The 27,462-nt window shown below is 41.2% G+C and overlaps 1 protein-coding gene across 9 annotated transcripts in view; it reads left to right on the top strand.

Moving 5' to 3' along the window:
• SEMA6A (semaphorin 6A) overlaps positions 1-27,462 on the top strand; it is a 117,086-nt gene that overhangs the window by 25,705 nt on the left and 63,919 nt on the right. For all 9 annotated transcript variants that reach the window (XM_075739458.1, XM_075739455.1, XM_075739450.1 and 6 more), the window contains exon 2: positions 27,233-27,370. In XM_075739458.1, coding sequence (XP_075595573.1) covers positions 27,271-27,370 — 100 coding nt within the window. In that variant the 5' untranslated portion in view covers positions 27,233-27,270. The remainder of the gene's footprint in view (positions 1-27,232; positions 27,371-27,462) is intronic.

The following is a 27,462-nucleotide window of genomic DNA, read 5'->3' as shown; positions in this document are numbered from 1 at the left end:
AGTCTAAAAACATCTCAAAAAGCTTTTGTCTGAAAGGAGCAAAGGAGACAAACACCTTGTGTGTACAGATGGCATATGGGTAGCTGGAAAGGAATTAGGGGAATTTGCAAACCACTGCTGGCAGGATTGAGATGGGAAGTGGGTTCGTGTGTGAAGGAACAATCCGATGAGTGTCAAAGTCCTGCAGTCTTACTGCCTCAGCTAAATGTTTAACTAACAGGAACAAGGGAGGTGAAATATCCTGTGCTCTTACTTGAAATGCCTTTGCTGCTTTCATTGTTTCCTGTAGTAATGCACAGGATATCCAGCTGATTAGCCACAGCAGGCAATGTGATCTTCACAACATCTACAGGAACCTTCTAGGATGTAATCTCTTGCTGAGTCTGCAGAAGAAACTTCTACAATTTACGGGCAATTGCAAATGTTACTCCTACCTATACGGATTTTGGAGAAACTGAGTGCAGATGAGGATGTCAAAGATCTGGTCAGCTAGGACAAAGTCTTACCATTTTTTTTGCCAACCAAACTTTTTCAGGTCTCTTCTCTATATCACCATGTCCTTGTTCTCCAGGACATAGATAGGTAAGACTCATTACCTACAACTATGCTTTAATTAAAGTGCATTGATCCCTGTATGAGTGATCTAATTCTGACGTGGCCTTATATCAGCTTAACTCTGCATGCTTTGGAAGATTAGTATGTTTTAAGAATTAACTTTGAATTCACATCTTTCTTCAATTGTCTTGACTTTCCTCAGGATCCGAGTATTGACAAGCTCCTAATCTTTACTGCAGTTCAACCAAATCCTTTCTTCCTCTGAAGGATTCGTATTTCAAGCCTTTCTCCTTTCTTCTCTGTAATTGCAGCTGCCTTTCTCTCTACATCTTGATTGCAGTGGTTCCTGCTCCTCCGTATTCTTCTTTCTCTAGCTTAGTTTCTGACTCTTCTTGTTTGTTTGCCTTTTTCTTCCAGTACGTGACATCTTGGGAGGTCTGATCTTCAGGCTGTCTGATGCCTTGTACCATCAGTGTTTGAGAAAAACCTGAATCATCTGAGACTTAGGAGATCCCTGAGAGGCAGACAACATTGTATTTGCTGATGCCCACATTATATTAATAAACATACTTTCTCTGTAAACAGTGAGCCTGGCATAAAGAGGAAGCATTATTTACACAAATTTAAAGAAGATATGAATGAGGTTTAGGATTTGAGCTGGAGTTCCAGTTGCAGCTGGTTCTTAATTTTTCCCCAGACAAAAGCAACTACTGCTAACTCAACCAAAAATTTGATGATGTATTGAAGGAAAAGACCTGCATTCATCTTTCTGTATCATTGAAAATACTTTGACCAGTAAATAACCTGCTAATATGAACAGAATCATCACTAGCAGAGCTGTGGTAATTAAATCACTTTTAATAATGCCTGTCCTGCAGCAACAGAAAGTGTTAGTTACAGTGTGTGCTTGGGAATGAGTGTCAGAGGAACCAGTCGTCTGCAGGTCTGTCTACATGACTGGCTGCAAAATTTTTATCTTTTTAAGCTTTTGTTTAGGTTATGTGTAGGTACAAAATAGGCAGAAATATCCACCAACACATCTCCATCTTAAAAGAATGGGTGCTTTCCTGTTCTTCGTCATAATAAAAAATGGGTGCTTTCTTTTTGGCGTCAGTGAGTGTAAGCCTCACAGCAAGGGAGAAATACTCTTTTGAGGTCAGTGGAAAAACTCTCACTAACTGTGATTTTGTTCCAGGTTCTTGCCAGACTGTTCTGAACATGTGTGGATTTATCCGGGGATGAAACAGGTGGGGTGCCCTTCATTACTCCCTGTCAGAGTGGTCTGTGCTGCCAGCCCTCTGAACTGCTCGCAGACAGAGCTGCCTGTGGTGCAGATCCATTGGGTCGCGTTCGGATCAAGGCTGCTGAGTCTCCTGTTCTGAAAGCTGGAATTCAGAAGTACTAGTGCACACACGGTGGATGTGTGTCTAAGAGCAGTATATACTGCTTCCCTATTTGGAAAGCCTGTAGTAGTTTAAGCATTTTTATATTAACTCTGGTGCGTACATAGCTTGCAGTTTGTTCCATTGATTTTAATGATGGGCAAAGGGGAAAGTAGAGAATGAAATTCTCCTTTGATTGAAAATAAATTCTCAAAAGGGAAAGAGAAATGGAGGATCAGAAAAACGGGAAGAGTCAGATCACCTTCATGCCCTAGGTTCAGTTGGCAAGTGGATCCCAGAAGCAGTTATGCTGGTTTTGGCTGGGATGGAGTTAATTTTTGTTATAGTAGCTGGCATGGGACTATGTTCTGGATTTGTGCTGGAAACAGAGTTGATAACACAGGGATGGTTTCATTCCTGCTGAGCAGTGCTTACACAGAGCCAAGGCCTTTTCTGCTCCTCACACCACCCCACCAGTGAGTGGGCTGGGGGTGCACAAGGAGTTGGGAGGGGACACAGCTGGGACAGCTGACCCCAACTGACCTAAGGGACATTCCATACCATATGATGTCATGCTCAGCATATAAGGAGCTGGGGAAAGAAGAAGGAAAGGGGGGACGTTCGGAGTGATGGCGCTTATCTTCCCAAGTCACCATTACACGTGCTGGACCCCTGCTTTCCTGGAGATGGCTGAACACCTACCTGCCCATGGGAAGGGGGGAATGAATTCCTTGTCTTGCTTTGTTTGTGTGTGGCTTTTGCTTTACCTGTTAAACTGTCTTAATCTCAAACCAGGAGTTTTCTCACTTTTACTCTTCCAGTTCTGCCCCCATCCCACCATGGGAGGAGCGAGCAAGTGGCTGTGTGGGGCTTAGTTGCCGGCTGGGACAAAACCACGACACAGTCCAGCTGGAATCCCTAGTGACGGGGATTGTTTCAGTACATTAACAAGGAGTGTATCCAAGATACAGTTGCTCAGGTCTGGCCAGAAAAAAATAACGAGCACACCCTCTGGTACTTGCAGCTGGCACTTATTCGAACCTGTCATCACCTTCACTGCCTTTGAAAGAACGTTTTGCTAAAAGGTGAAGGCATATGCTTTTCCCCATGTTTCATCTGCACAACTTTTTATAATCTTCAAGTAAATAAAAATGCCACTTAGTCTCAAACAGGTCTCTAGTCACATCACTGGGATTTATGGAAACTCAGATTTATTCGCTTGTTTTAACACGTTGATTATTCATCACAAGCAGAGTCAACAAATGTGAGTGCAGAAAGTCTTGAGAAGGGAGCCTTGTAACTCGATAACTGAACTTCTTAAGAAGCAAAGAATGAAGTTCAAAACCTGTTAGGAAAAAAAAGTGAAATTAAGGTATTCAGAAAGTTCCTTGATGTGGGAAATGCCATGACCATCATGTGTGCGATTCTTGAAATAAACAAAAAAAACCCTTTATACTTGAACTTACGTGTTCTTCTTAGTCATTTGTAAACCAGGCTTTCTAGTTCATTAGGCAAAGAGAAAAATAGCAAATAAATTGGAGTGTGAGGGTGGTGGACAACGTGCATTATATTTATTATTTATTATTTCAAGGGGAGAGGTCCCCAAAGCTGGCTTAGCAAATCACCATGTTATTAAGCACTGCAAAGGCTAAAAAATGTGCGCTTTCTAATGAGAACCATGGAGGTAAGCTGTCCATTGAATTCTAATAAAAAGCATGTTGTACCTCATTTTGCTCTCACAGCAGAGGAAGTCGGGAATTATAACACTGAAGCCAACACCATTGTTAAGTATGAATCAACCTGGTGGCAGTTAGGTAAAAATCTTTTATTTCACTGGGAACCTAACATGGAATTTTCCTGCAGAGCAGAATTTAAACAGTGAGAGTTCCTCCGTAGTTTTCACTACTGCTAGCATGATGGCCTTTGCTGGGACTAGCAGGATGCATGTTTTTAGGTAAATTGAGGCTTAAAGTACTTTGTTTTGTTCTGCTGAAAGGAGCACCATGTCAGTCAACAAATGTCTGTGAGGGCTGAGGTTGTACTCAGAGTCTCTGCACCTTCAGAAATGCTTTCTGCAGTAGTCTGCCAGCGTAGGGTCTGCTGTGCATTTTTGAATGCTCTTTTTGTGATTGAAGGGATTTTATGAAATCTGACGGAGTGAAATAACTCACTGAAATAAGAGAGCACTAATTTAGTAATGGGGGTTACAGAAAGCAAAAAACATGTGAACAAGGACATGATACAGCTACGAGGGAGAATTCCTGTGTGGATAAATCAATCTTCTTTAAGGCTTACAGAACTTAGAGCTTTTTCCTGTCCTAGATATCCAGCCACGTGTAAGACAGCAGCATGTGTGCTAGAATTACTAGTGTTTGCACCTGTAATGACAATAATGTGTTAAGTACTGGCAGACAAAAGCTATGTGGGTGGACTGTTATTGTCGGTATATTATCATTAACCCTTTCCTGTGTCCGTGGCAATCTTTTTAGCAGTTAACTTCAACTATATTTTTAGTACGCCATCTTGTATGATTTATTCATTCAGAACATCATGGCTTTCAAGTGAAAACTCTCTGCAGTTGTTCTTTTTCTTCTCAAAATGGACACCTTATTTGTGTAACACTGATGGATGGAAGGACTGCATTGTCTGGTTTCAGTTCCAAGAAGTTCAGGATTTTTAGACTAAGCTAATTCCAATTAATTAGTAATTTGCTTCAGCAAGTAATTCAGCATGTAATTCAAGCTTTCCTTTACTACTGGGCTTTTTCTCACTGCACCCTGCATCTGCCCCCCCACCCCCAAATCTGTGCAAGTGTTCACAGGGATATTCAGCCTTCAGCCCATATGGCACAAAACCAATTGGTGACCTTCAAACACTTTGTCGTCTTTTGGAGAGCTCTATGAAAAGCTTTTGCAACAGGGATGAGAGAACTAAATTTTTATGTTACTGTTGGTATAGCTTGTTTTAATTCCCATAGTTTACACTAAAAACTCTGACACTGACTCAGCTTTGCTAGTGGAAATTTATTTGCAAAGTTTTTGGCCTTGATTTAGAGACAGAGCAATAAACTGTAGCCCCAGGGCTAAGAGAGATTAAAATTAAGCAGGGAAAGGGAGAATTGTGCCAACTAGGAAAAAGGGGGAATTTCCAGGGAACAATAACATTACCATACACTTGCCTAGCATCCTTTATTTGATTATCTTGAAGTGCATTATGAGAATTAATGGAGCCTCATAACTTCCTTGTGAGGCAGGTACTGCATTACGATACTGATTTGCAGATGAATAAACAAAGGCCTCGGGCAATCCTGGCGAAATCGTGAATATGCTGAAGAGAAGATTGGGAAGGGATAGCAAAGACGAGCTAATGTATCGTGGACTGGTATTTACCAGTAGATTACCCATACGGCGCTCAGTCTTAATTCAGGATGGCTCCCTGGCATCCGTCTCCTGGAGAAAATCAGGCTTGAATGTTAAGAAGAGGACGTTAAAGAACTCCCCCGAAAAAAAGAACACGTTTGTACACCTGGTATTTCAGTTGGCTACTAGCTTGCCACTTGGAACAGCCACTCCAGTCCTGCTCTGCCTTTCTCTCCTGATAAATTATTTTGTTTCTCTTCGTGTTCCTCCAGTGCAAGTCAAGTAAGTTAGCAGTGGCTTAACCGTCTGTGCTAACACAGGGTTTCACTCAGCAGTCTAAAGGGAATTTCCCACCTCTCATTTATTTGGCTATGATTTATTCTTTGGGGAGAAAAGATTGGGAACTGGGAAAAATCATACATTTCACAACCTTTGAAAAAACAAGCTGCAAGACCACTAGTTGGTGACAGCTTTATATCTCCTGTGTTTGCCCCCACTGGGGAGCACAACTAGTGAAGGGGAAATGCTCCACTTACACCTCATCATGAAGAGCAGGCTTGAGTTGCACTGTGACTAAGTGCTTGATCCCTGCATGCCAAAATACATACCTTCTAATTGGCATGAATGCAGCTTCTGGCTTGGTATTTAGGATGTAACACAGCTCCTAGTGCAGGCTTGGTTTCCAGAATAAAGCACATTCTTTTCTGCCATGCATGTTAATGCATTGTCCTTCTTCCTTCTCCTAATAGCCCGTGAGATTTGAACTTGGAGTCAGCAAAGTAGAGGCTTTGTGAAGCACAAAAGAACACCAGGTTTTTATCACACCATGCCTGTATAAAGAGCTGTTCAACCATTCAGTTGCTGCTTGTATTGTGCAGCTGTTATTCTGCTGCTGAGAACATCTTGCTGTCGACACTGAAGTAGTACCTGCAGGAAACACTGGCACACTGAGCTTTTCAGGAGGAGCTGGGCTTGGGGATTTGCCAGATCCCTCTGTGGAGAACTGAGGTATTTTCTCCCCCTGTGCCTTTCCAATCTAAAATCCTTGTAAATAAGTAACAAATTTTTGTCCACCCGCCAGCATCTGCTCCGGGATTTTTGCACAATGATGTCTTCCCAACAGGATGAAGGTCCATCCATTTTCTTGTCTTCCAAACCTAGCTACCCAAAGCTGACAGTGGGGCTGCGACGTGTGATGGCAGCACTGTGCCGCCTGGATCCCCCATGGCGGGATGCGGCTTTCTCACACAACGGCCCTTTCTTCCCTGAACTGGTGGTCACTATCTGGTCAGCCTCATCTATTTAAAGTCAGCCAAGCAGGGATCCCAGTGCTGGTGGAGAGGGTGCTTTGTTTGCTTACGAGTGAACAGGAAATTCAACTGTTTCCAATTAAGCACAAACAACTGTGTGAGGACAGGGTGAAGGAAGTGTCTGAAATCCACAGAAGGGAGGAGGGGTCAGAGATAAGCTTAGCCTTATTCAGCCTTCAGGGCTAAATTTGGCTCTGTGCAACTGGGGGTACAATTCCCACTGTAGTTCAGGGCTGAAATTCTTCTGAGCAATTAATGCAAATGGCTATATTTTTAGCCTGGCATCCTAAAGAAACAAGACTTGTGTGATCGTATTGTCTGTGTATATGCAGTTGTCAGCTCCCAGTAAGTTGTGAGTTTTTGAGTTGACTGAGCCCAGGCTGCAAGACAGTGGCTTTCCAAGGTCCTTCCTGAAATCAGGCAAGCAGGTGAAAGAGTGTGGCTTCAGACAGGCAAAGGGTATGCGGGGTTCTCTGTCCTTTTAAAGACATGAGCATTGGGACACAAATTCCTAACAACCAGGTTTCACTGGTTCAAGTGCTTGTTTAGTAGTAACGTTTCCGTATCAATAAACAGAACATTCCTGCTGTAGGGTTGTGTGAGGCTGAATTTGGTATGTTGAGTTTCGCAGTGCCCGACACATTCTATAACGTAAACTAGCAGACTAGCTAGTGCAGAATATTAATTTGGTAAGGTCTGACTCGCTGGCTACACTCCCATTGACTTTATTAAATTAAATGGCAGTTTTGTCTGCCTACATTTTTCAGGATTGAGACCCCCAGTTTGCATATTTTTAACAGTTTGAAAGTGTAACACTGCACAGCTCCTGGTCTTTGCCGTATGGGATACTAACCTTGTGTGCCTTGTGCGGGAGATGTAACCCCATTAAAATAAGACGGCACTAGAAAAAAATGCATGGTAAAATGCATGGTAAAATGCATGGAAATCAATGAACAACTGTGTGCAAGCAACAGCAGTGTGTTGGATAACGGCATGGCAGGCTGGTAAGTGATATACCAATGTCAGTATCTATTGTATGTGCTCACGACTTAAATGTTCTCATCTTAAATATTTGTGCTTTGTTTCTTGCTTTTTTTTTTTTTTTGGTTGTTTCTTAGAGGAAGAATGCTGAAGGCATGTCATCTGTATTTTTGACTGGATCCTTTAAATCCAGTGAGAATCTTTCCACTGACTCTACTGAGAGCTGAACTGATCCCTAATTTTAAAAATTAATAGTCTTTCTTTCACTTTGGAGTGGTATAGAAAACATTTAAAACCCTTGAAAGTACAATTTCAGGCTGTAAAATAGAGCATTGTAGATCCCCTTCTCATGTGGAATTGATTTCAAGTCTGGGACTGCCAAATTCCAGTCCGATACAAATTGTAACAGCTGAGTTAAATTTTTAAATCAGCCCTGAAGATGAGGGATTTATAATGGTTTCATGGGAAGGATGTTTATCTTTGCAGCTGTATGAAAATAGAGGTCTATTCCACTTAGATGTAGCTACCCAACTCCCATGAGGCAAGTTAGGTACTTGTTGTCTTGGGCTTTCTGTATATATCCTTGCTCCATCTTATTTCTTGGAGGTTCCCTTCGCACTGCCAGTGCTCATCCCTCAACTCTGTCCTTTCCATCTTGCTCTTCTTTCATTCCACCTTGAGGCTTAGAAGTCTTTTCCCCTCCTTGAGGGCCATTTGTCAGTGCTCTCTGATGCAGCTGCTGACTGGGGTGTACGGTAGTGCTCTGCAGGAGGACATCTTCCTCTGCTTTTATAACAAGTCCCTGTGCTGCAGGCAACAGACACAATTACTATATAAATCAAGCCACACGTGGATACATACAGGGAGCTGGGCCCAGACTCCAAATCTTTCATCTCTGAAACATAAGGACAATTCTCATGCACAGGCAAAATTCCCTTGGCACAGTAAGTCTCCTTTTTTTTTTTTTTTTTTAGTTTGGATCTCACATGAGTGATGTTGTTGTTTGTTGGACCACCTGCCTTTCCACCTATGATGTAAAAGTTACTTTCCCTTTCATTCATTCATTTTTTTAAAAAAACGTCTCTGAGACAACTACAGCGACTGCTGACATGGAAGAGTGCATTTAAGAAAGTATTTAATGTATTTTAATGTCTTTAGACAGTTTGTGACCAGAGAGGTGCTGACAGAAGTGACAAGGAATTGTCTTTTCATCCAGTAGTGACCTATGGGACACAAACTGTGAACCTGTGTTTGGATGTAACTATAGTATTGGGACCTGCAGTCTTCCTGTGAGCCAGCTGCTGGGAGGGCAGCATCATTGCCTCCTTTAATACATGACATTAGTCGATGTGCAGAAGACTTCCTTGTGTCCTTCCCTCTCCTTGAATTATTTCTGTTAGATTAAAAAACTGATGAGTTAGTAAAGGAACAAAATAACACATACCCATGAGACCCAATTCCCAAGCAAGGACTCCAAATGAAAATGAGTGTGATACACAATGGTTGCTTTGACAATGTGTTTTCTTACTCTATCGTTTCCTTCCATCCAGCTGATGTCCTTCTCTTAAGTCCATTTCCTTACAAATCTCCTCTGAATCTTTTCTCTTTCTTCTCCTCTTACCTGTAATTGCCTGCCTTCACTTCTAAAGATTCCTTTACACGTATTTGCATCTGTCCTTCTGCCTCACAGTCTTTTCACAGCTATATTCATTTTGAAATGTCCTCCTCATCTTTGTATTTTTCACTCCGTCTCCTACTCTCTGATCATTTCTGTCACTCTGTGCCCAGAAGCCACGACAGCTCTCCCTCCCTGACCTGCTTCACCTGTTTGAACCTCCAGCTTCCCAGTTTTCAGTCTCCGTTCTTTGCTTCCCTGTACCTATACTCAGGTCTGCTGCCTTTTTTCCCCACTTTAACCTTGCTCTTCCTCATTTCTTTTCCAGGTTCTTCCATCCACTGTGTGTCAATATAACTGTACCTTCAGCCACTTCTGTTCTTTAGTGTGGGAAATCTTTGTAGGATTCAGAGAGTAGGATTTCATCTCAAGTATAAGGTACATTTTGGAGGTTGCGGTGGTGATTTATGCCTCCTTCTCACATTTGGCCCACTACTTGTGTTTGATGAGGAGTCCTAACAAATCCCTGGCACTGGAAGACATTGGACATTGATTCTTCTGTTGATGGATGTTACTGGATCAGTATTGCCTTGAAAGCATCACAGTATGAGAACAGATTAAGACAGCAACCACACAGCAGTGGGATGTGGAGAGATACAGTCAGCATCAGCCCAAAGGGTTGTTGGAACTTGTAACACTGCATCATCTTTCTGCATTTTCCCAGATGCTCAGGTATATTCATGCCTCTTCTTTGTTGGTCTTCACAGTAGTTTCCACAAGGCCTAAAACATAGTCCATGTAGGAGCAGTCGTTGAACCTCATCTCACTGTACCTACTGCTTGATACTATATCGGCTTGTACAAAAGCCTTAATACGTGCTTCTGCAGCTGCTCCCCATAGTGAAGTCAGTGGGATTTCTACATGTAGAATGAATGCTAAACTCCAGTACGTTAGAGTATAAAAGCTTCCCAGGAGTAGGGAGCGCATCTCTCTCTCTCTGTACAGTGCCGAGCACACAGCTGGTCCTCAATAAATAATGTATAGGCTTGGTAAGGAGTAACTGTTCATCTAGTGCAGCTGAGGTGAAACATCTTTTTGTAATAAGAAGAAATGCATTATCACTTTTACTGGTCTATTTTATAATTTAGGCTTTAAATGATGAAAGTGTATTAGCCAGCTAGTTCAGGGGAAGCTCATTTACACCTCCTTCACACAACATGTCCCATGTTTCAAATGACAGGAAGGATAGCTGGTTCTCTACAGCCGAATGCATAGTGATTAAACTGTCTGGGCACCAGCAGTAGGCAGCCATCGAATAGATCATTATTAAGATGGCTATAATTACAGAGTCAAAGCAGGCCCTTGCAGCGCGCTGGTAATCTGCTTTGAAAACTGGGGGCACAAAGGCATATCTCCTTTATATGTTGAGGCCCAAGCTGTGCAAAGTAGCTGCAGGTTTTAATGTTACATCAGCATCAGTTGTGTCTTACACTGTTAACTGCTTCTGTCTGCTGTTTGGAAGCTGGCCTGTTTTCCTGGCCAGGGGGATCTGAGATAGAAATAAGTGCTGAGTAAAAGGCTGTTTAAAAAAAAAAAAAAAAAGTATAGCTGTGACACCTCCACAAGAGCTCTCATGGTATTGCTTTAGTCATTAGCTGAGTGGATACTTGAGCTTAATCAGTATCAAAGGGACATACACAAAGTCATCTATTTCATTAAGTTAATTTGCATGACTCGGCTTACCAAGAATCAAATTTTCATGTATTGTCCATCTTGCTGTCAGCAAAATAAGGGGAGGGGGAGGAGTACGTGGTAAGCAATGCAAGACTGAGATGTGGTGAGGTTTATTCCTTTTTTCAGAGATGCCCGCTAGTCTCTCAGGAGCCTTCATTGCTTTTGGATACCAAAGATACAGACTAGTAAGCATTATAAAGTTTATTTTTAGTAACCTCTAGTTAGAAATCAAGCTTACAGAGCTTTATTAAGTGCAAGATCTTCAAAGTAATGCGTAGTTAGGCTTTTAGCTGCTGCTGTGGTTGAAAAGGAAGGTAAGTGTTGGTTTGCGAGGAAGCAAGGGGAGGATTAGAACAGTTAGCTAAAATTGACCTTCAGCCTCCTCTGGTCCCCAGGAGACATCAGTGAAGTGTTTTGTGTGTAGCTTCACACAACATTGCAGTCCCAAAGGAATTGCTGCTGCTGTTTATATCGAACCAGATCTGGCTGTGGCTTTAACAGAAAGCTGTAATGTGCTGAGATGGCTGTTCGTGTTCTTCTGTTTTGTCCCTGGTGCTCATGACACTGTCCTCCTTCAGTACTGAATTTTTGTCTGTCTTTCTTTCCCTCTTTCTTTCTTTCTGAAAGGTAATATTTAATATGTTCCTTTTCATTACTGCTAGAATCGAAACTTAATGACTGTTGAGTGAAACCATATTGTTTTAGTTGTATCATCTGGTAACTGTTTGTATGTTAAACCTTCAATTTGTCCAAGACATTGTGGCTGAGGTTTGCTTTTAAGTGTGAATTTGTTATGATGATTAGATTATTCTGGTAAAGCCCAGCTGTTGGAGTCTAATAATTAAATGTAATTTAACTTGATTGATTAGACAGAATGAAGGAAAACTTTCATAAGACAACTAAAGAAATGTGGGGTATCTTTTCTCTTGTTATTGAACTAAGAAGTGGTGAATTCTGCAATCTGTTCCCAGACCCTGACCAGGGTTTTTCAAACATCAGTGTTTCTAAAGTCTGCTGTTTAGGAGAAAGATTTGATATCAACTCTTTTGTTATTTGGGTAACTTTTGTAGGTATAGCTAGAAAAAAATGTAGCTCTGACTGACCAGTTGGTAATGATGGAAAAACTAAACAAATGCATGATTATGAGTTGAATATTCCCAGTGAGATGATTCATCATGTTTGTACTCCTTGAGCTGCAAAACTGTGCTCCAGAGCCATGTCCCTGCCGAAACAGAAAGTGCAAGCAATAACTCATCTATCTTGAGGAATGCATCCCATGTGTGTGCATGTGTGAGTGGTTCAGTTTTTAAGTACTTGGTGCTGGACTGGAGGTCAGCAATTGAATGCATTTGTTCAAGCCCAAAAACACTGATCTGAGCAGTTTGGGATGTTGGAAGTCAGCTATTACGGAGGCTGTTACACCATAGAAATGCTGTCAGTATTTTTACAGTTAGGTAGCTAAAATGTTTGCTTAGGGAAAGAACAGGGACAAGACTTGTGTGTTTGAATCAAGAACTGCAGGTGGGAATAGTTTTTCTTGTACCTGTAAAAATTGAAAAAAACACCCACCTTTATCCACAAATGCATGTGTTGTCTACGTGGATTGTAAACTTTTCAGAACAAGGCCTTTTTTTCTTAAAAATTGTGCACCACCTAGCATTCTTGGGGTAAAATACAAGTTTGGGAAAAAATAGCCAAAAGGAGCTCCAGTGCAGTAACATCTTCTGCCGGTGAAGATACTTTTTTTTGTTTTGTTTGTAGTGCTACTTTAATCCCCAGCAGTATTTTGCTATAGGGATTGTAGCCCAAACTTTATAATTACACTAGCAACAGACAGAAACTAGGTTACAGTCTTCTAGTTGATCGTTGGGTCCAGACAGCAACAGAAGTGATAGCGTGGACAGGACTGCTTAGTGCACTACTTTGTTCAGCTGATGCAGGAAGTTGGTTGACTGTAGATGATGTGCAGTGGCTTTGTGACAAAGCAGTAATCAGTAATCAAATTGCTATTGTAGGAAATCATCAATTCATCTATTGTATAGCTTTGCAGAGTCAGAAAAGGGTAAAAGAAGATGGAAAGGTGGAAGACTGCTGGCTGCTGAGCAAGTTCAAAGGAGAGGTTTCTTATCCTTGCATTCAAAACTGTGTTACCTCTGAAGTTGTATCTGGTTTTGCTAATTAGAGCTGCTTTATTTCAGGCCTGTCATAAAAGAGAGCATACCTTTTGTCTGTATTTACATTAGAAATACCTTTAAAGCAGCATATTGGAAATGGAAGTTTTTTATAGCATTTGTGTGTGTTGGTTCATTCAGTACAATTAATACTACCTGAGAGAAATCTAGGCAGGAGTACCCTATGGAGGATGTGTGGCTTAGCACTTTTGTCCTAATGTGTTTGGTCTTGTGCATTGCTAAGTGTACGCAGCAAGAGAAGAGACTGAATTGGAAGTTCTTATGAAAAGATTTCTATCCTCATTTGCATTTCCAGTCAGGCAAAATTCTTGTGGATGACTGTGTCCTGCCCCTGGGGATCGCACAGCAAGGGCAACCCACTTCATTCCTGGCAGAGGGAAAATGGTTATTTTGTTTGGTGGGTCAAGGGAAAAGAGAGTGCCTAGCTCTACTGACTGAGAAAGAGCACAGTAGTTGATCTCTCTCCATGACAAAAAAAGAAGGAACGTGCCTGGTGAGCTCCAGGAGGAAGCACCTTCTTCTCCATTCTCTTCATTGTCCAAACCCTGGGAGAAAGCTACCACATCTCTCTATCCCCGTTTCTCTGTATAACACCTGTCTTCAGAGCTTACCAGCATTCAGCTAAGAGAAATGATGTCACAAGTCAGCTTTATTAAAATGTACATTCAGAGGTATATGCCAAGTTTAGTCATCCTTTGATCATCAAGAGCTGTTTTTTTTATTTATGTGAAGCACTAGTGATCTTCTTAAAGCTGTCCAAAAAAGGAGGGAAGATACCATCTGTCCCCATGAGCTTGCAGCAGAAATAACATTCTCAGTTTTTGGGGAATGTAAGGGTGTGTGTGAGTAAGGGGAGTAATCTGTTCTGGTGCAAGGAAAGCCAAATCTGTTCTTGCGTGAGGAAAGCCAAGTCCTTTTACGAGAGAGACTCCCTGTATGTAAGTGCCAGGAAGGGAAGGGGTTGTGGGGAGCTCCTTAGGATTCAGAAAGGAAGCATACAAGCATTTCTCATACCCTGTACCAGGCAGGCATCACAGTTTTCAGTCTCACAAAGAAATTCCGTTCTTTATAAAAGCACTTCAATGTAGAGCATCACCAGTTTGCAACTTCTTCTTGCTAGTCATAGGTTCGTGTTGCCCCTCCTGGCTGCATTCTCCTCCATGCAGACCCTGTGCAGGTTGTTTCTTCCTGTCCAAGGCAGTAAGTAATACTTTTAGGACAGCAGGGAAAAAAAGTACAGTGATTTGCTGAGGGGAAAAATAATGGTTTCTAGGTCTGAATTAAGGAGGGGAGTTGTGGTAGGCACCAATATTCAGTGTTAATCATAAATTATCAATTAATTTCCACCTTTTTTCCACAGTTTTTTAATATGTGAGAACATAATTTTTTTGTTTGTTTGTTTTAAATAAAATTGTTCTTCAGCATGTTCCGAGAGTGCCATTTGTTCTGTGGCTGGACATGTTTCTGGCTCCACATGCATTAAGCACAGCTTACTGGTCAGTGAACTAAATAAAGGTCTTTCTCCTTTCTGGAAGGTTTGTGAGAGCATGGAGAAGCTCTGGGCTGTTGGTCCCGCTGAGGTACCTCTATGGCTGGTGTCTAGGAAAAGCTATTGCTGAGGTAAAGCAAATGTCAGGTAACAGGGTCCCTCAGAGCTTCCACAGAAGATATTGTAGGTTAAATGCTTTCTTTCAAAGTTACATTTTTCCATCAGAAAAAGGGGAAATGCCTGAAGGGATGTCCCTCGGATCTCTTTGTTCCTGCAAGTCATTGAGAGAGATCTTCTTCCGGAAAGCTTTTTCACTGAGCCATCACAGACCATTTTGTAGGTGGTATTGGTCCTGTTATTTAGGATACCAGAAATTATCAGTCTATGTATTATAGACAATGCAAAATTGACATTTTCACAAGAACAGGTTGAATATAGGGGCATGCATGTGCAAAGAATAGTCTCTTAAAGCTGATGTAGTAATGTTTACCACAGAAGAATAATGCTCCTGAGATTCTGTTTTGAATTGCTCACAGGCAAATTTGAACAAGAAGAAATACAGCATGGAATATGAACAATTAGCTTACTCTAAGAAAGCAAGAATTCAAACCAAAAGAAGAATTCCTTCTTTTAAAAGATTAAGTATAACCTCAAATTTCACAGGAAATTTGGATGTGGTATTTCCATTTCCTCATATTAGATATGAGACTTTGCCCGAAAGCCATATAAAGTTAGCAGAATTTAACTGAGTCTTTATGTAAGGATGTGTACTTTCATGAGGATGAAAGTATTAAATATATACAGTTCTTTATAACTGGAAGGCTTATAAATAGGTAAAGCAACATCACCTGTGGACTGATGCAGATGGTATGAGCTGTAGAGCAGCTACAGGTCTTTCTGAAGTCCAGTGGGAATCAGTACTCCACAATCTAGCAGGTATCACTGTCAGCATTTCCACTGACATAAATAAAAACAAGTTGAAGCCCTTTAGTTGTAACTGCTAACTGCGTGACTGTGCTGCAAGCTGGAGAGTCACTGCTCCGTGGTACAAGGAAGCATAATCTGTGAGACATCATTCCTACATGTAGCCAGGGCTTGACATGGGGTTGCCGGATTGGAGTCCAGTTGAGAATGTCACACCTTGATGCCAACCTGGATCTCTTCAAGCTTTTCTAGTGAGTTCAGCACGGTCTGTGCATACAGCCTTGAGTCTCATTAAAAAGTAATTTGATTTTCTGGTCTAATGTCTTTTGTGCTTTTTTCCTCTTCTATCTGCTGGCAGGAATTTGTGTCTTGGCTGTAGATCAGCTCCTGGCAGCTGATCAGCTGAATGTCCACATTATTGAGGCCAACCCAAAGTTAGAGGAAACTCTCTCTGCAGCATTTGATATAAATCACATAAACAGCAGAACTGCGGAGTAAGAAATAACAGCAGCAGTTTGCCAGCTATGCTGTCTTCTTCCCTGTTCCTGCACAGGAATTTCTGTTCTGTCAGGCAAGCTAGGAAGGACTCATTTGGGTTCAAGAACACCTGGCAGACTTGTTAAAAACCCGTAACTCTGTGTGCCTACTCATCAAGCAATCTTGCTGAATTCACATAGATGCACTCAGCTAATGAACCATTGCATTTCCTGCATCCCCCACCTTAATGGAATTAAGTTGCAGTGGGTGGGGGAGGAAGAGGTTTGGGAATAGGTCTTGGTTGTCTGAGAAAGCCTTTATATTTTGGTTAGAGCCAAACTTTCCTCAGTGAACCCCAGAGAGAGTCTTCCCGTCCTGGTGCTGGTGGATATTATTTCATCACTGGGATGATGCCTGCTTTCTGTCTGTTGCACACAGTGTGGGTTTTTTTCAACTCCACAAAATTAGCTGGAATATTAGTAATGATGTTTTCAGCATCAGTCATTAGCTGTGTGCTGGTGCCGTGAAAATGACTTCTCTTCCCGTGTATCTCATTATTTGCAGTCGGAACCTGAATGCAGCCAATCATTCCTAAAATAGCCATAGGAAGCGCAATATAGAAACGTCTTTGTCTTGCTGCAGGGTTTTGGACTGCGTAGCTGAGCCTGCCCTAGTGCAAGACCTGGAAACAGGCTGCTGTCTCATCTGGGTGACAGTCTGGATTGTCCTTTGCAAAAACCCTGCACGTGGTATCGAAAAGGCAGAGGATATTTCACGCAGAAGAAGAGACCGACTTTGCCTTGCTCTACCAATGAGCCGGAGAACAGATTAGAGGCTTTTCCTATCTGCAAGGAAGCTCATCCATCATGCCCCATTCAGGCAGTCATACTCAGTGGGCTTGTTCTCTCTTGCTACACTGAACCTTTTTCTCCACTGCTTTTCCAAAGAAGTAAAGCACATAATAACAGAGCTATTGCTTTTGTAACTTGTACTACAGGCATTTGTCAATGCTGCTTTGACTTCCTTCTCTATGCTGCTCTAATTCCCTCATGCTGTGCTAAGAAGCAGGTGTGAACAAATGTGTAAGGATGCTTGTATTCTTCAGTATGTGGGTGAATGTGTGTCAGGAGAAGAGAGTAGTGTATTTGTGTGATGCAAGGGCTCATCTCTGTCTAACTGTTGGGTTTTTTTGTTTACTTTTTCTGACCTACACCAGCTCAATTTTAAGTTTGCCCTTGAAATCACATCAGATAGTTCCTGTTTCCTCCCAATAACAGACCCCCAGTAATTACAGTGATCTTGCACTGTTCTATTAATTACAGGGATTGTGGTTTTTATATTCAGAAGTTAATTGATGATATGTGCATATAGCATTTTCCCTTAAAAGAAATTGAATCGTAGTAATTAACCTTATGTCCAGGTTTACAGACAATATCATTTGTCTCACCAGTATCCTGGAAGTAGGATGTTTGTTATGTATCTGTTCTTCCTTTGCCTTCCTTGCTTCTTGCTTTGCCTTTTGTTTTCTTCATAATCCTGAAGTGGTGAAATGAAAAGTGAAAAATGTGTCATGTTGGCATATTGAGGTGATCCCTTTACTCAAAAGGCATTCTTTAGGATAGGGTACTTTCTTGTATTAACTTGTCCATAGAGCTGTTTGGATTATATATGATGTAAAATTTGGGAATTTGTTGGGCATGAACCTAGGCAGAGCAAAGCTCAGTGTCTACCACTTGCAGCTAGCAAACTGCAGGAACTCGATTATTGCAAGCATCATGCTCATCTCAGAGGAAAAGCAAACTACATAGATTTTCTGTCTCAGAGTCAAATTTATTCTACTCTGTTAAGGTTTCAAAAAATATCGGCAAAAAACATTGGGCAACGACAATCATGACAGATAGAGGTCTATGAAATTTCTCTAAAGTTTTAATAAAAAACCTTTCCTGTGATATCTGAGCCTTTTAAATTTGGTTGAATGTCTATGAGTGTATGGGCACATGTGGATGGATGGATGGATGGATGGATGGATGGATGGATGGATGGATGTCTGAGGGAGAGAGATGTCAGAGGTAGTGCTGACAGACAATGTTCCCAGTTAATTTGATTGTTTTCTTAGCACTCAGAGTATTCTGGTTTTTTCTCCTACCTGCTCATGTCTATCCATAGGTGTTTTAAAAGTTTCCCTCAGGGATTACATTTGTTTTGTGGACATTTTTCATTTTTGCAGTAATGTATTTCATGTTCTTCTGCAAGGTGCGTAGAAACCTGAGAAAACTGATTTCAGAAACAAATTAGGGGCTCAAATTATAAATATGTCTTGGGAACTCTTTGCTTACCTGCATTTTTTTGTCTGTCAGGGACAAACGTAACTTACCCTGATGAGACTGCCTGATTTCCGGAGGGACAAGCTTTACCCTTTCTCCCTTCTGTAGGAGTCACCTTGCCTGACCACCACGTGTCTGCACGTCCTTGTGCTGAGCAGCCTTCCCCAAAATACCGTGCTGAGATTTGGTCTGAGTTTTCCTGCTGCTGTGACTAGGCTGTTGCAGTGTGCAACAAGTGGTGGGCTCTCCAGAGGTGGCTGTCGGAGTAAAACACTTTGGGGTATATGGTGTCCACAGCTAGAGTTATTAATACGTAAATGGTAATGTCTGTTCTTAGTGTTTGCAGTGTTACAGTAGATTTCATTCACATTTTGAGGTTAGGGGTGTAGGTTTGATGTTTTATCAAACCATTTTACGTCAAAGTTGATTGGTGTCTTTTGAAAAAATATTCTAACAAAACTTGCTCTTTCACTCAAGGTAAATGAAGCCAGGTTAATGAGTCAATTTTTACATAAATGGATTTAGGGCCAGAACTGACCAAATAGAATGAAAGCTAAGCAGTGTGCTCTGGTTATTTAACAGCTGATTTAAATGTGAGGATTTGCATTTCTCTACTGCTTTATCACCTTAAAAATGGGCATTTTCATTTCAAATGAATGAGACAAGTTTCCTGAAGAATACAGTGAGGGTTCATGCATTACATGCATGAACGTTTCCTGCATTAACAAAAAGCAAAGGAGAATTGTTTGTGATTACATTGAGCTTTAAACACAGTGGTGTGTTCTATGGGATCCTAGCTTTTTCTTAAAAGTTAACCTATGCCCTTGTATATTGATCTGATCTGTAACACAGACGTAAGAGGACTGGAAATTAAGTTTTTCTTCCTGGTTAGAGGGTGAAGAAGGGCTGCAATCCATTTAAGTATGTACCAGCAGTGAAAGGAAGCAAATGCTGAGTATCTGAGGGAATCTGACCTGAAGAGTTGGCTGAGCTGTAGGGATTGTTTTAGGATTACTGCCTGACCCTAATGTTATGTTTACAGTAAGCATGTGGCAGCTGAGGCAGTGTCTGCAGGGCTGTGTCAAACTTTTAATCAGTGACAATTGTCAATATTGTTGTGAAAAAGAATCAGGCACCGTGTTTCACCTTTGTTATCTAAAAGGAGAGAAAAACAAAGGGAGACCATTTCTTTCCCGTTACAGCTTTGGGTCACCTGCAGCTACCTAATTTTTATTCCATCCATCAAAAGAGAGAATGGAAGGTCAGTTGACTGGCACTGATATTTCCCAGGGAAAAATGAGGATTGGGGAGAGTAATGGTGTTGCTCATAGTGTATCTGTTTTCTATTAAGCATGCTGAGATGAAACAGCAAAGTATATATTAGAAATGGCGTTGTCTCCTGTCAAAAGGCAGTGATTGCTGCATTTAGCTCGTAAATCAATTCAAAATCTTGACAGAGATTTGCTGAAGTCCCGCAAATAATCAATAGGGCTATTTTTACCTCTTAAATGAGTGAGGCTTTTAAAAATAATAAAGACATCTTTGTAATGACCAACCAAGCTGTTCCAGAGTTAGGTCTGTTGCTGTGTGTGGTTGGGGGTGGTGAGTGAAAGGGGTTATTTAGGCATTGCCTTTGTTCCGTTCTGCAGGTTTATAACCCCAAAATAAAATTGCAAATGTTTCTGGCAGTCATCCTCCAGGCACAGATGGCTTTCCTCCCAGTTTTGGCAAGCCTGATTTCAGTATAAAACTGAGCAATTATTAGAAAGTGAAATATTGCATGATATAATATCACTACTGCCACCATCAACATCGTGACAAATGGAGCGTTCATTGTTTCTGGTGCCACGTGAGAGAGCTAGTGTTACCCCTTCCTCTAAAACCTGTATGTTTGCTGCTGCTGGTGATGCATAGGCAGAGGGATGGAACAGAGCAGATGCTTTAGCAAGGAACTGTGGCCATTTTCTCATTTACGTCGGCTCTATATTTCAATGCAAATATCACTGAACAGGTGGCTGATGAGGCCCCTGTGGACTGTTTACAGTAAAGGTTACAACCAAAATCGATAGGCCTGAGATGCTTCTAATTCCATATGGGAGATGTTCATCTTCCATCTGACTGTTCCCTCTCTGAACAGCAGCATCCTATTAACGCTGCAGTCATCAGGGACGTCTCACTCAGGTCAGCAGAAGGTTTCTCCTATTTAGGCCTCCATTTGTTCTTTACATTTTCTTTTTGCACTGCACTGGATTGAGCAGTAACGTTGACAAGAAAGGTTGCCAGCATTAAGCATGCTGAGTTTTGCCTACTGACTTGACACCTGCTACTACCGTTCGGTAGGCCGAGGCTCATCAGTGCTACCTGGGGGTTGTCCAGATCTTTTCAGCTTATCGCTTACTGAAGCAGAGGGTAGTGATGTTACATATCGTAGCTGACATTATTGTGCGTGATGTACGGCCTTGTAAAGTTACAAATGAGGAGAGAGGAAAGCTGGTAAGGACTCACAGTTGCACGAACCTGAGCAAAATAAGCAAGTACCCCTGAAGCTTGCTTGGAAGGTACTTTGTAGTTTGGCTGAAATTTTATTTTAGACATGCATTTTTGCAAGTATTAGTCCGCATGGTCCATGTATCTGTGTTTCATCAAACTAGTAATGAAGTTTGTATTAGTCTTTCTAATGAAGGTAGATGCTGTTGCTTACTGTATGAGGCAAAATCACTCTCGTTGGTGTCTTTCCCTTGGGCCTAATCGTCACGTCTGGCGTGCAGCCCACAGCAGCTGGGCAATGAGTAAGCAGTACTGAATCCAATTAAAATGGTAGTAAAGCGTGTATGGCAGAGGGCACCCATGCATTCCTGTTATGGTCAGCAAGAACTTTTTGATACACACAAAAAAAAGAGAGGAGCGTGTTTCATACATGTAATTTAGGGTCAACAGGGATGCCAGAGAGGTGGGGGCTTCCCTTGGGCACTGCCTCCCTCACCACGCCAGCATTCAGGAGCGACCCCTTGTTACCACATGATTTGAAGGAGTACAGGTGATTACCCCAATGCAGTCATGCACCAGCTACCTGCAGTGCTAGAGTGCTTTTTTGGCCACGTGAAATGAATGGCCAGCTGCAGAGACAACAGGAGAGGACAGGAGAGGAAAGATGAATGATGGCTGCACCATCGGTCACAAAAAGATGTTGGAGGTTGGTAGTGATGATGGGCACAGAGTTGGCATTAAGTCTCTGTGGCCACCTGCACCACCCTTTAGGTGACTGAGCAGCAATCATTAGAGAAAGGACAACATGAGTGAAAGAGCTGGCCACCCCGGGCACTGTCCTGCCACGTGCCAATTCAGTTGTAATGTCTGGCACTCCATGCTGTGTCTTGCTGATAGCCACTTGTGTCTCCTCTCTCTTGAGCTCCCCGAGCACCTGCTGAGCTTCTATTCACTCACATCTGTCTGATCCACTCAGCAGCGGTCAGCCTGGGCATTTTGCATGATCCCTTCTGCTGCCAGGTGCAGCCACGTGAGGTGGCTGAGCAGCAGCTAGCCCACCACCCAAGCAGTGTAGACAAAGGATGCTCTCCTGAACAGCTCCACTGTGCCGGCCTAACTTTCCTCATTTTTCTGGAAGCTGCAGTCTGCAGGTTGTATTCCTCTCTGTTTGTTGTTGTTGCATTATTCCTAATTCCTTCCTGTGACTTGCACAGAACTCGTCTTTCACTTTCTAGGAGCTGTGAATTTAAAGGGGTAAATAGCAGTAACGGTGTCTTCCACTCAGAGATTTCCAAAGGCTCAGCCAAAAGAGATGAAGGATGCTTGCCAGCATCGCATGGCAAATCTGTACCGTAGCAGGGAACAGCAGTCAGGTCGGCTGACTGGTTTCTGCACTCTGCCTTCAGCACTGCAAAGCATGTGCTGTGTAGATCAATACGTGATTTTTTATCTATGGGTAGATAGATCTTGCTCTCTTTCGATGAGATGCTGTAGTAGGACTTGAGTTTCTGATTCATTTACATGCATTAAAGCTGTTGCTGCAGGAGAATCTCAAATCTTTTTGTTAACTCTGTTATGCAACTCAAATCAGTTTCTTCCCTGCTTTTTTATGGTCCTTTTTTTTAATCTCAGGGTAAGAAATTATGATTGTGATGAGAAGGGCTATTTGCTGAGTATGTCCAGGGTCAGATCACCAAGGCTGCTACTTTTTCTGGTCATGCATTTTTCCTTATGCAGTAGTTCAATTTCATCCGGCTTCAGTTTTCAGTTTCCTCACTGTTTGGTTAAATGCTGCTCCTTCTTACTAGACTTACTCTCTTTTTGAAGACTAAGTTATTTCTACATGTTTGTAGAAACAAAAGAATTTATTTAAGACAGTCATGGGTTTTTATGGCCATTAGGTTTTCTGGTCTTGCTTCATGCATAACACAGATCATTGAATTTTGTCTGGTAATTCTCACATTAAGCTTAATAATTTGTGGATCAAAATGCAGCTGTCGTGTATGAACACAACCCATCATGGTATAAAGAAGGTTTGTAATAAATGAATTTAACAAGATCTGTCCATTACTGAGCAGGCTTACTGTGCCATGGGAAAATTCTGACATGGTTACATACTTTGATTTTACTTGGAGTTACACTGGGGTTAGCTGAACGTACTACAGTGAGGCCAAAGCAACAAGATGGGAGGTTTTCTAACATGGAAGGGCGTCCCTTTCAATATTTATTTGTAGACGTGTCTACGCAGTCATTGCTGTTGCTGTTGAATTTGTTCTCAAGATCAAATCTGGCCCTACAGTTTTATGGAGTTTACCAGGAAGTTAGCTCTTCCATTTAGGATTTTTCATGTGATTTGGAACTTACAAGGTGTAGATACGATAACCTGGTTACGTTGGTTAGGGTATTGTGGCAGCAGCCATGTAATAATTTCCTTAGCCAAGCAGCTATTCTGTATGCATTTCGACCCAGATTGTTGTTCACTAAATGCTAAAAATATTAGACAGCAAAAAGCAGAGTTCATCCTGGTGGCTCAGATAGATAGCCATGGATGACCATAGTGGAGGGCACTTGACACGAAAAATCAGACTTTTCTCTTTGATTTGGAATGATTGTTACTTTCCTAGCTTCAGAAACTCCTTCATGCCAGCAGCATGATTTTTACAAAATTAAACACCCCTATTTCAAGCATATGTGGTGGTGGGGGAGATGTATGTGTATATGTATGTGTATATGAATATGGATATATATACATGGCCTTTGAGTGAGTAAATATAATAGTAATAGCAACTATATTGCACTAGTATCCAAATGTCCTGCTTAGAGGTGGTTCACCTTTGAGCTGCACTGTACAAACAGAAAAACTTATTCCATCTAGGAAGACAAAACTTTGATTTCTATATATGTTAAGAGATCATATGGTTTATTTATACTTAATCATAAGATGACAAACAGGAGGGAATACAGAAGTAACCAGAACAAGTCATCTTACATACATTTTTGAAACCATCAACTTTAGAAAGAAGAATCAGAGCACCGAAGTATCTTGCATATATTTGCATTGGTCTTAGGCGTGCAAGAAGCAGATTAGTTGTGGGTTTTTTGAAGCTTGGAAGAAATCTGACCTACTCCACCAACTCAATGGCTACAAGCCATTGCATTAGACATAGATTATAAAACATGCTCTTAAACATTTGCAGGGCTGTATTTTATTAGCATGTCTGCTAATAAAAGAACACCACCAAAACTCACTCATCTTGTCACCACTAGCTTCCTTCGACAGGAGCAGTAATCATGTTTTGAACAGGGAGAACTAGAGTTCTCAGAGCCGGATTTCTCTCAACCAATCTTAACGGAGCCCACATTGAACTGCAGTGGGCTACATTGACTGAAGATCTCTCCATTGATGTTTGCAAAACTTTTATTTGGAGACAGTGCCTGTAGTTGCTCAGCATCACTGTCTAGCTACTCATGCTTCATCAGACACGGCATTCACAAGCACTTTTGATTGGAAAGTAGTTTCAGCACAGTTGCAAGTGAGAACGTTTGCATCTCTCCCAGGAGCCCAACCAGAGCTGAGTATTTGCTGAAAAGGAAATTTCTGCTAAAAATTAGCGTGACTTTCTCGAATCAGCACTTTTCTTAAATTCCACTGAAACAGTATGGCCCTTTCCACCATTGTAAGAACAGCAAAAGTAACATTGTGTTTGAATAATTGCTTCCTAGTAAAAAGCTGCCTTTGGATGCGACTTGAGACCTACTCAATGTTACTTTATTGGCACAGACATTGTTACAGATGTGTAGTCCCCTTGAATCATTTTCAGATCAAGTAGACATTTTGCGTTTACTTTATATGAATTTGAACAACTATGTTAGCACTGGAGCAACAGAGAATTATGCTTTTTTCCTCTCTTCTCCCTCTTTTCTTCCCCAGAAGCTACCGCTAAGAATGACAGAGAATTTAATATACTTAAAAAACTACTAATCTAGTATTTGTTAAAAGGCAATATGTCAGTTCATTTGTCAGTTAATTCTTTTCAGGTAAAGAAAAAAGATCTGTCCCAATGCCATGTACATAAAATGACAAAATAAGTGTCCTGGGCATTGTTCATTTTCCTGGGAGCTCCCTCTTGTATATATTTACGTGGAGCGGTACACATCTCTGAATGAGAAGCAGGGAATGATGGTGCAGAATCGTCCATGGGAAAAGTTTTTCAGGCTCTGAAATGGAGTGGCAGTGATATGTCTGCAGTACCGTAATGCTTTCCTCATAGAGTACACACATTGTGAGATAGTGGATGATGTGCTGATAGGCAGTAACAGAAAGCAGCTATTCTTATGCTCCAGAGTCTCACTGTGAGCCAAGTGGTTTGGATTCTCAGCCTGCAGACTGATACTGTGGATGAATAAGGTTTAAGTGGAAGAATAGGATTGCTTGATAAGTTTCTTCCCATTAAACTGTTGCTCCTCATGTGCATCTCAGAAAAGACTTCTGCATTGGACTGTAACAATTTCAAGAAGGAAAGAATTTCATTCTATTTGTGTATTAAGATAAGGCACTTTGTTTTGTCGCTTTGCATTGTAGTTACAGGGGCAAAATTTTTAAAGCAGCAGAATTACATTTCAAAAAATTGTGTAGAGAGAAAGGAATTAACCCCTTTAATGTGTATATCTTAGTTTTAATTCAAACCTTTTGAGGAAAACTGTGTTTCCAAGTATTATATTTACTTCTGCTGCTTATTTCTACTTTGAGCATTCCTAAGGGCTTCAAGTGATGTTTTGCTGGGCATGGAAACAAATAGAAAGAAACAGTTCCTGCCCCAGAGAGCTAACAGTCAAGAGAAAATGTAAGAGGTGATTAAAGAGGCAAATGGAGGAAACAGGTAAAGAAAGTGTCTGCAGGCAGACATAGCTGTGTCAGTAATCATACACAGCTATCGGCCTAACCAGTGCTAGATGGAAATGCTTCTCTTGGGGCTTGTACGTACTATTTTCTAGTATGAATTCTCACATAAGGTATAATAGACAGACAGTGTCTGCATTGTGTTCCATTTATTCTTGCTATTTTTATCCTTTGCCATCCGTCTCTCACTTTGTTCAGTTATGGTGTCAGACATTGCCTTTCATTAAATTTTAATTTTTCTAGTCTCAGTCTAACTTAGTCTCTCAGTTATTTTGTTAATAGAAACAGAGAATCAGCCAAGTTTCTGATTTGTGTGTTTGAATAATAATAGGCAAACACAGAGTATAATAAATCGTTAGTCATTGTGGACTATATCACCCTGTAACAGAGTCCCTATTCCAATCCAGTTATGGGAGCTGAAATTTTATTTGAAGGTAAATCTCTGATAAGGCAAATTAATTATTGTGACATTTTTCAGTTGGGTAAAAGATGAGGAATTAGCTGTGTCTGTGAAATTACAAATGAAAATGCAACACTCAAGAGTTGTTAATGCTTTTTTTGGCATCGAGAAAGGAGACAGAGGTATCTAATATTAAATGATGTTGCAGGAGAGCAAGTTAGCACTTTGTTTGCCAAATTAAGTTTCAAAGACTATGTAGGTTATGAAGTTTGACTTTTTGCCCGTAAATCTTGAATGACTGACAGACTACTGTAAAATAGCCTTGTTCAAAAGGAATCTTTGGCAGGTGGCATCAAAGGTTTGAAACTCTGGAAAGGATGAAAAGAAAACCCCACTTTTACACTGATTTCCCCTGCAGATCAACGTCTGTGTGAAATTTGCCAGGGAATTATGAGCTATTTACTGTATTATATGTTGTTTTCTTTCACTGTATCCAAAGACCCCTGTGGTTCCTTTTATCTTCAAGATTTAGGGTATTTTTTGTCCATGAAATGTGATTGAGTGAACGCATCAGTGGAACACGGGAAAAACGCTCGGTTTAGACAGTTCTGTTCTCCTTTATTTTATCGCAAGTTGGAGTATTGGTTTTATGGCACCTAAATTTATGGGTACATATTTTTATGGTAAAGCCCAATGACATGTTCTGCATGCTCCATCAAGCTCTCTCAGTGTTTCTTCACTTGATTCATAACTCTGTAGGGTATGAATCAGTCTTGTAGTGTAACCTTTAATCTCTTTTTAACCAGAGTAATGTAGTGTAGGGTTTTTTTATTTATGGTGTGTGCCATTGTGTCATCATCTAATTATGTAAACCAAAGAAGAGGAAAACAAAATATTTCCCGAAAAACTCTTGTCAGCTGTCGATCAGTGCAGGAGATGAAGTTTCTTTACTGCATATAAGCAGCTGATGCAGAAAATTTTTCATAACTCACAGATAATTAAGTCTATCCTCAAGCAAGATGTGGCACTGCTGGGGCTTTCTGTATACAGTGGTTAAAACTGAATCAGCAGAAGGCACTTAAGCCCTTGTTTGTCTTCCACAGGGTGAAGTGAAGAAGTGAAGCCTCCCAGCTGAACTACTATGAGGTCAGAAGCCTTGCTGCTATATTTCACACTGCTACACTTTGCTGGGGCTGGTTTCCCAGAAGATTCTGAGCCAATCAGTATTTCGCATGGCAACTGTAAGTATAACGTGCCAGAGGACCTCGTTTGCTTAATTCAAATCAACAGTCTTTTGTTACAGTTGCTATTAATAAATTAATAATAATTAATA

This window comes from Balearica regulorum, chromosome Z (genome assembly GCF_011004875.1).
Source record: "Balearica regulorum gibbericeps isolate bBalReg1 chromosome Z, bBalReg1.pri, whole genome shotgun sequence".
NCBI classification, from domain to species: domain Eukaryota; kingdom Metazoa; phylum Chordata; class Aves; order Gruiformes; family Gruidae; genus Balearica; species Balearica regulorum.
Note: the sequence above shows the minus strand (reverse complement) of the source record. Positions and strands in the feature narration are given on the sequence as shown.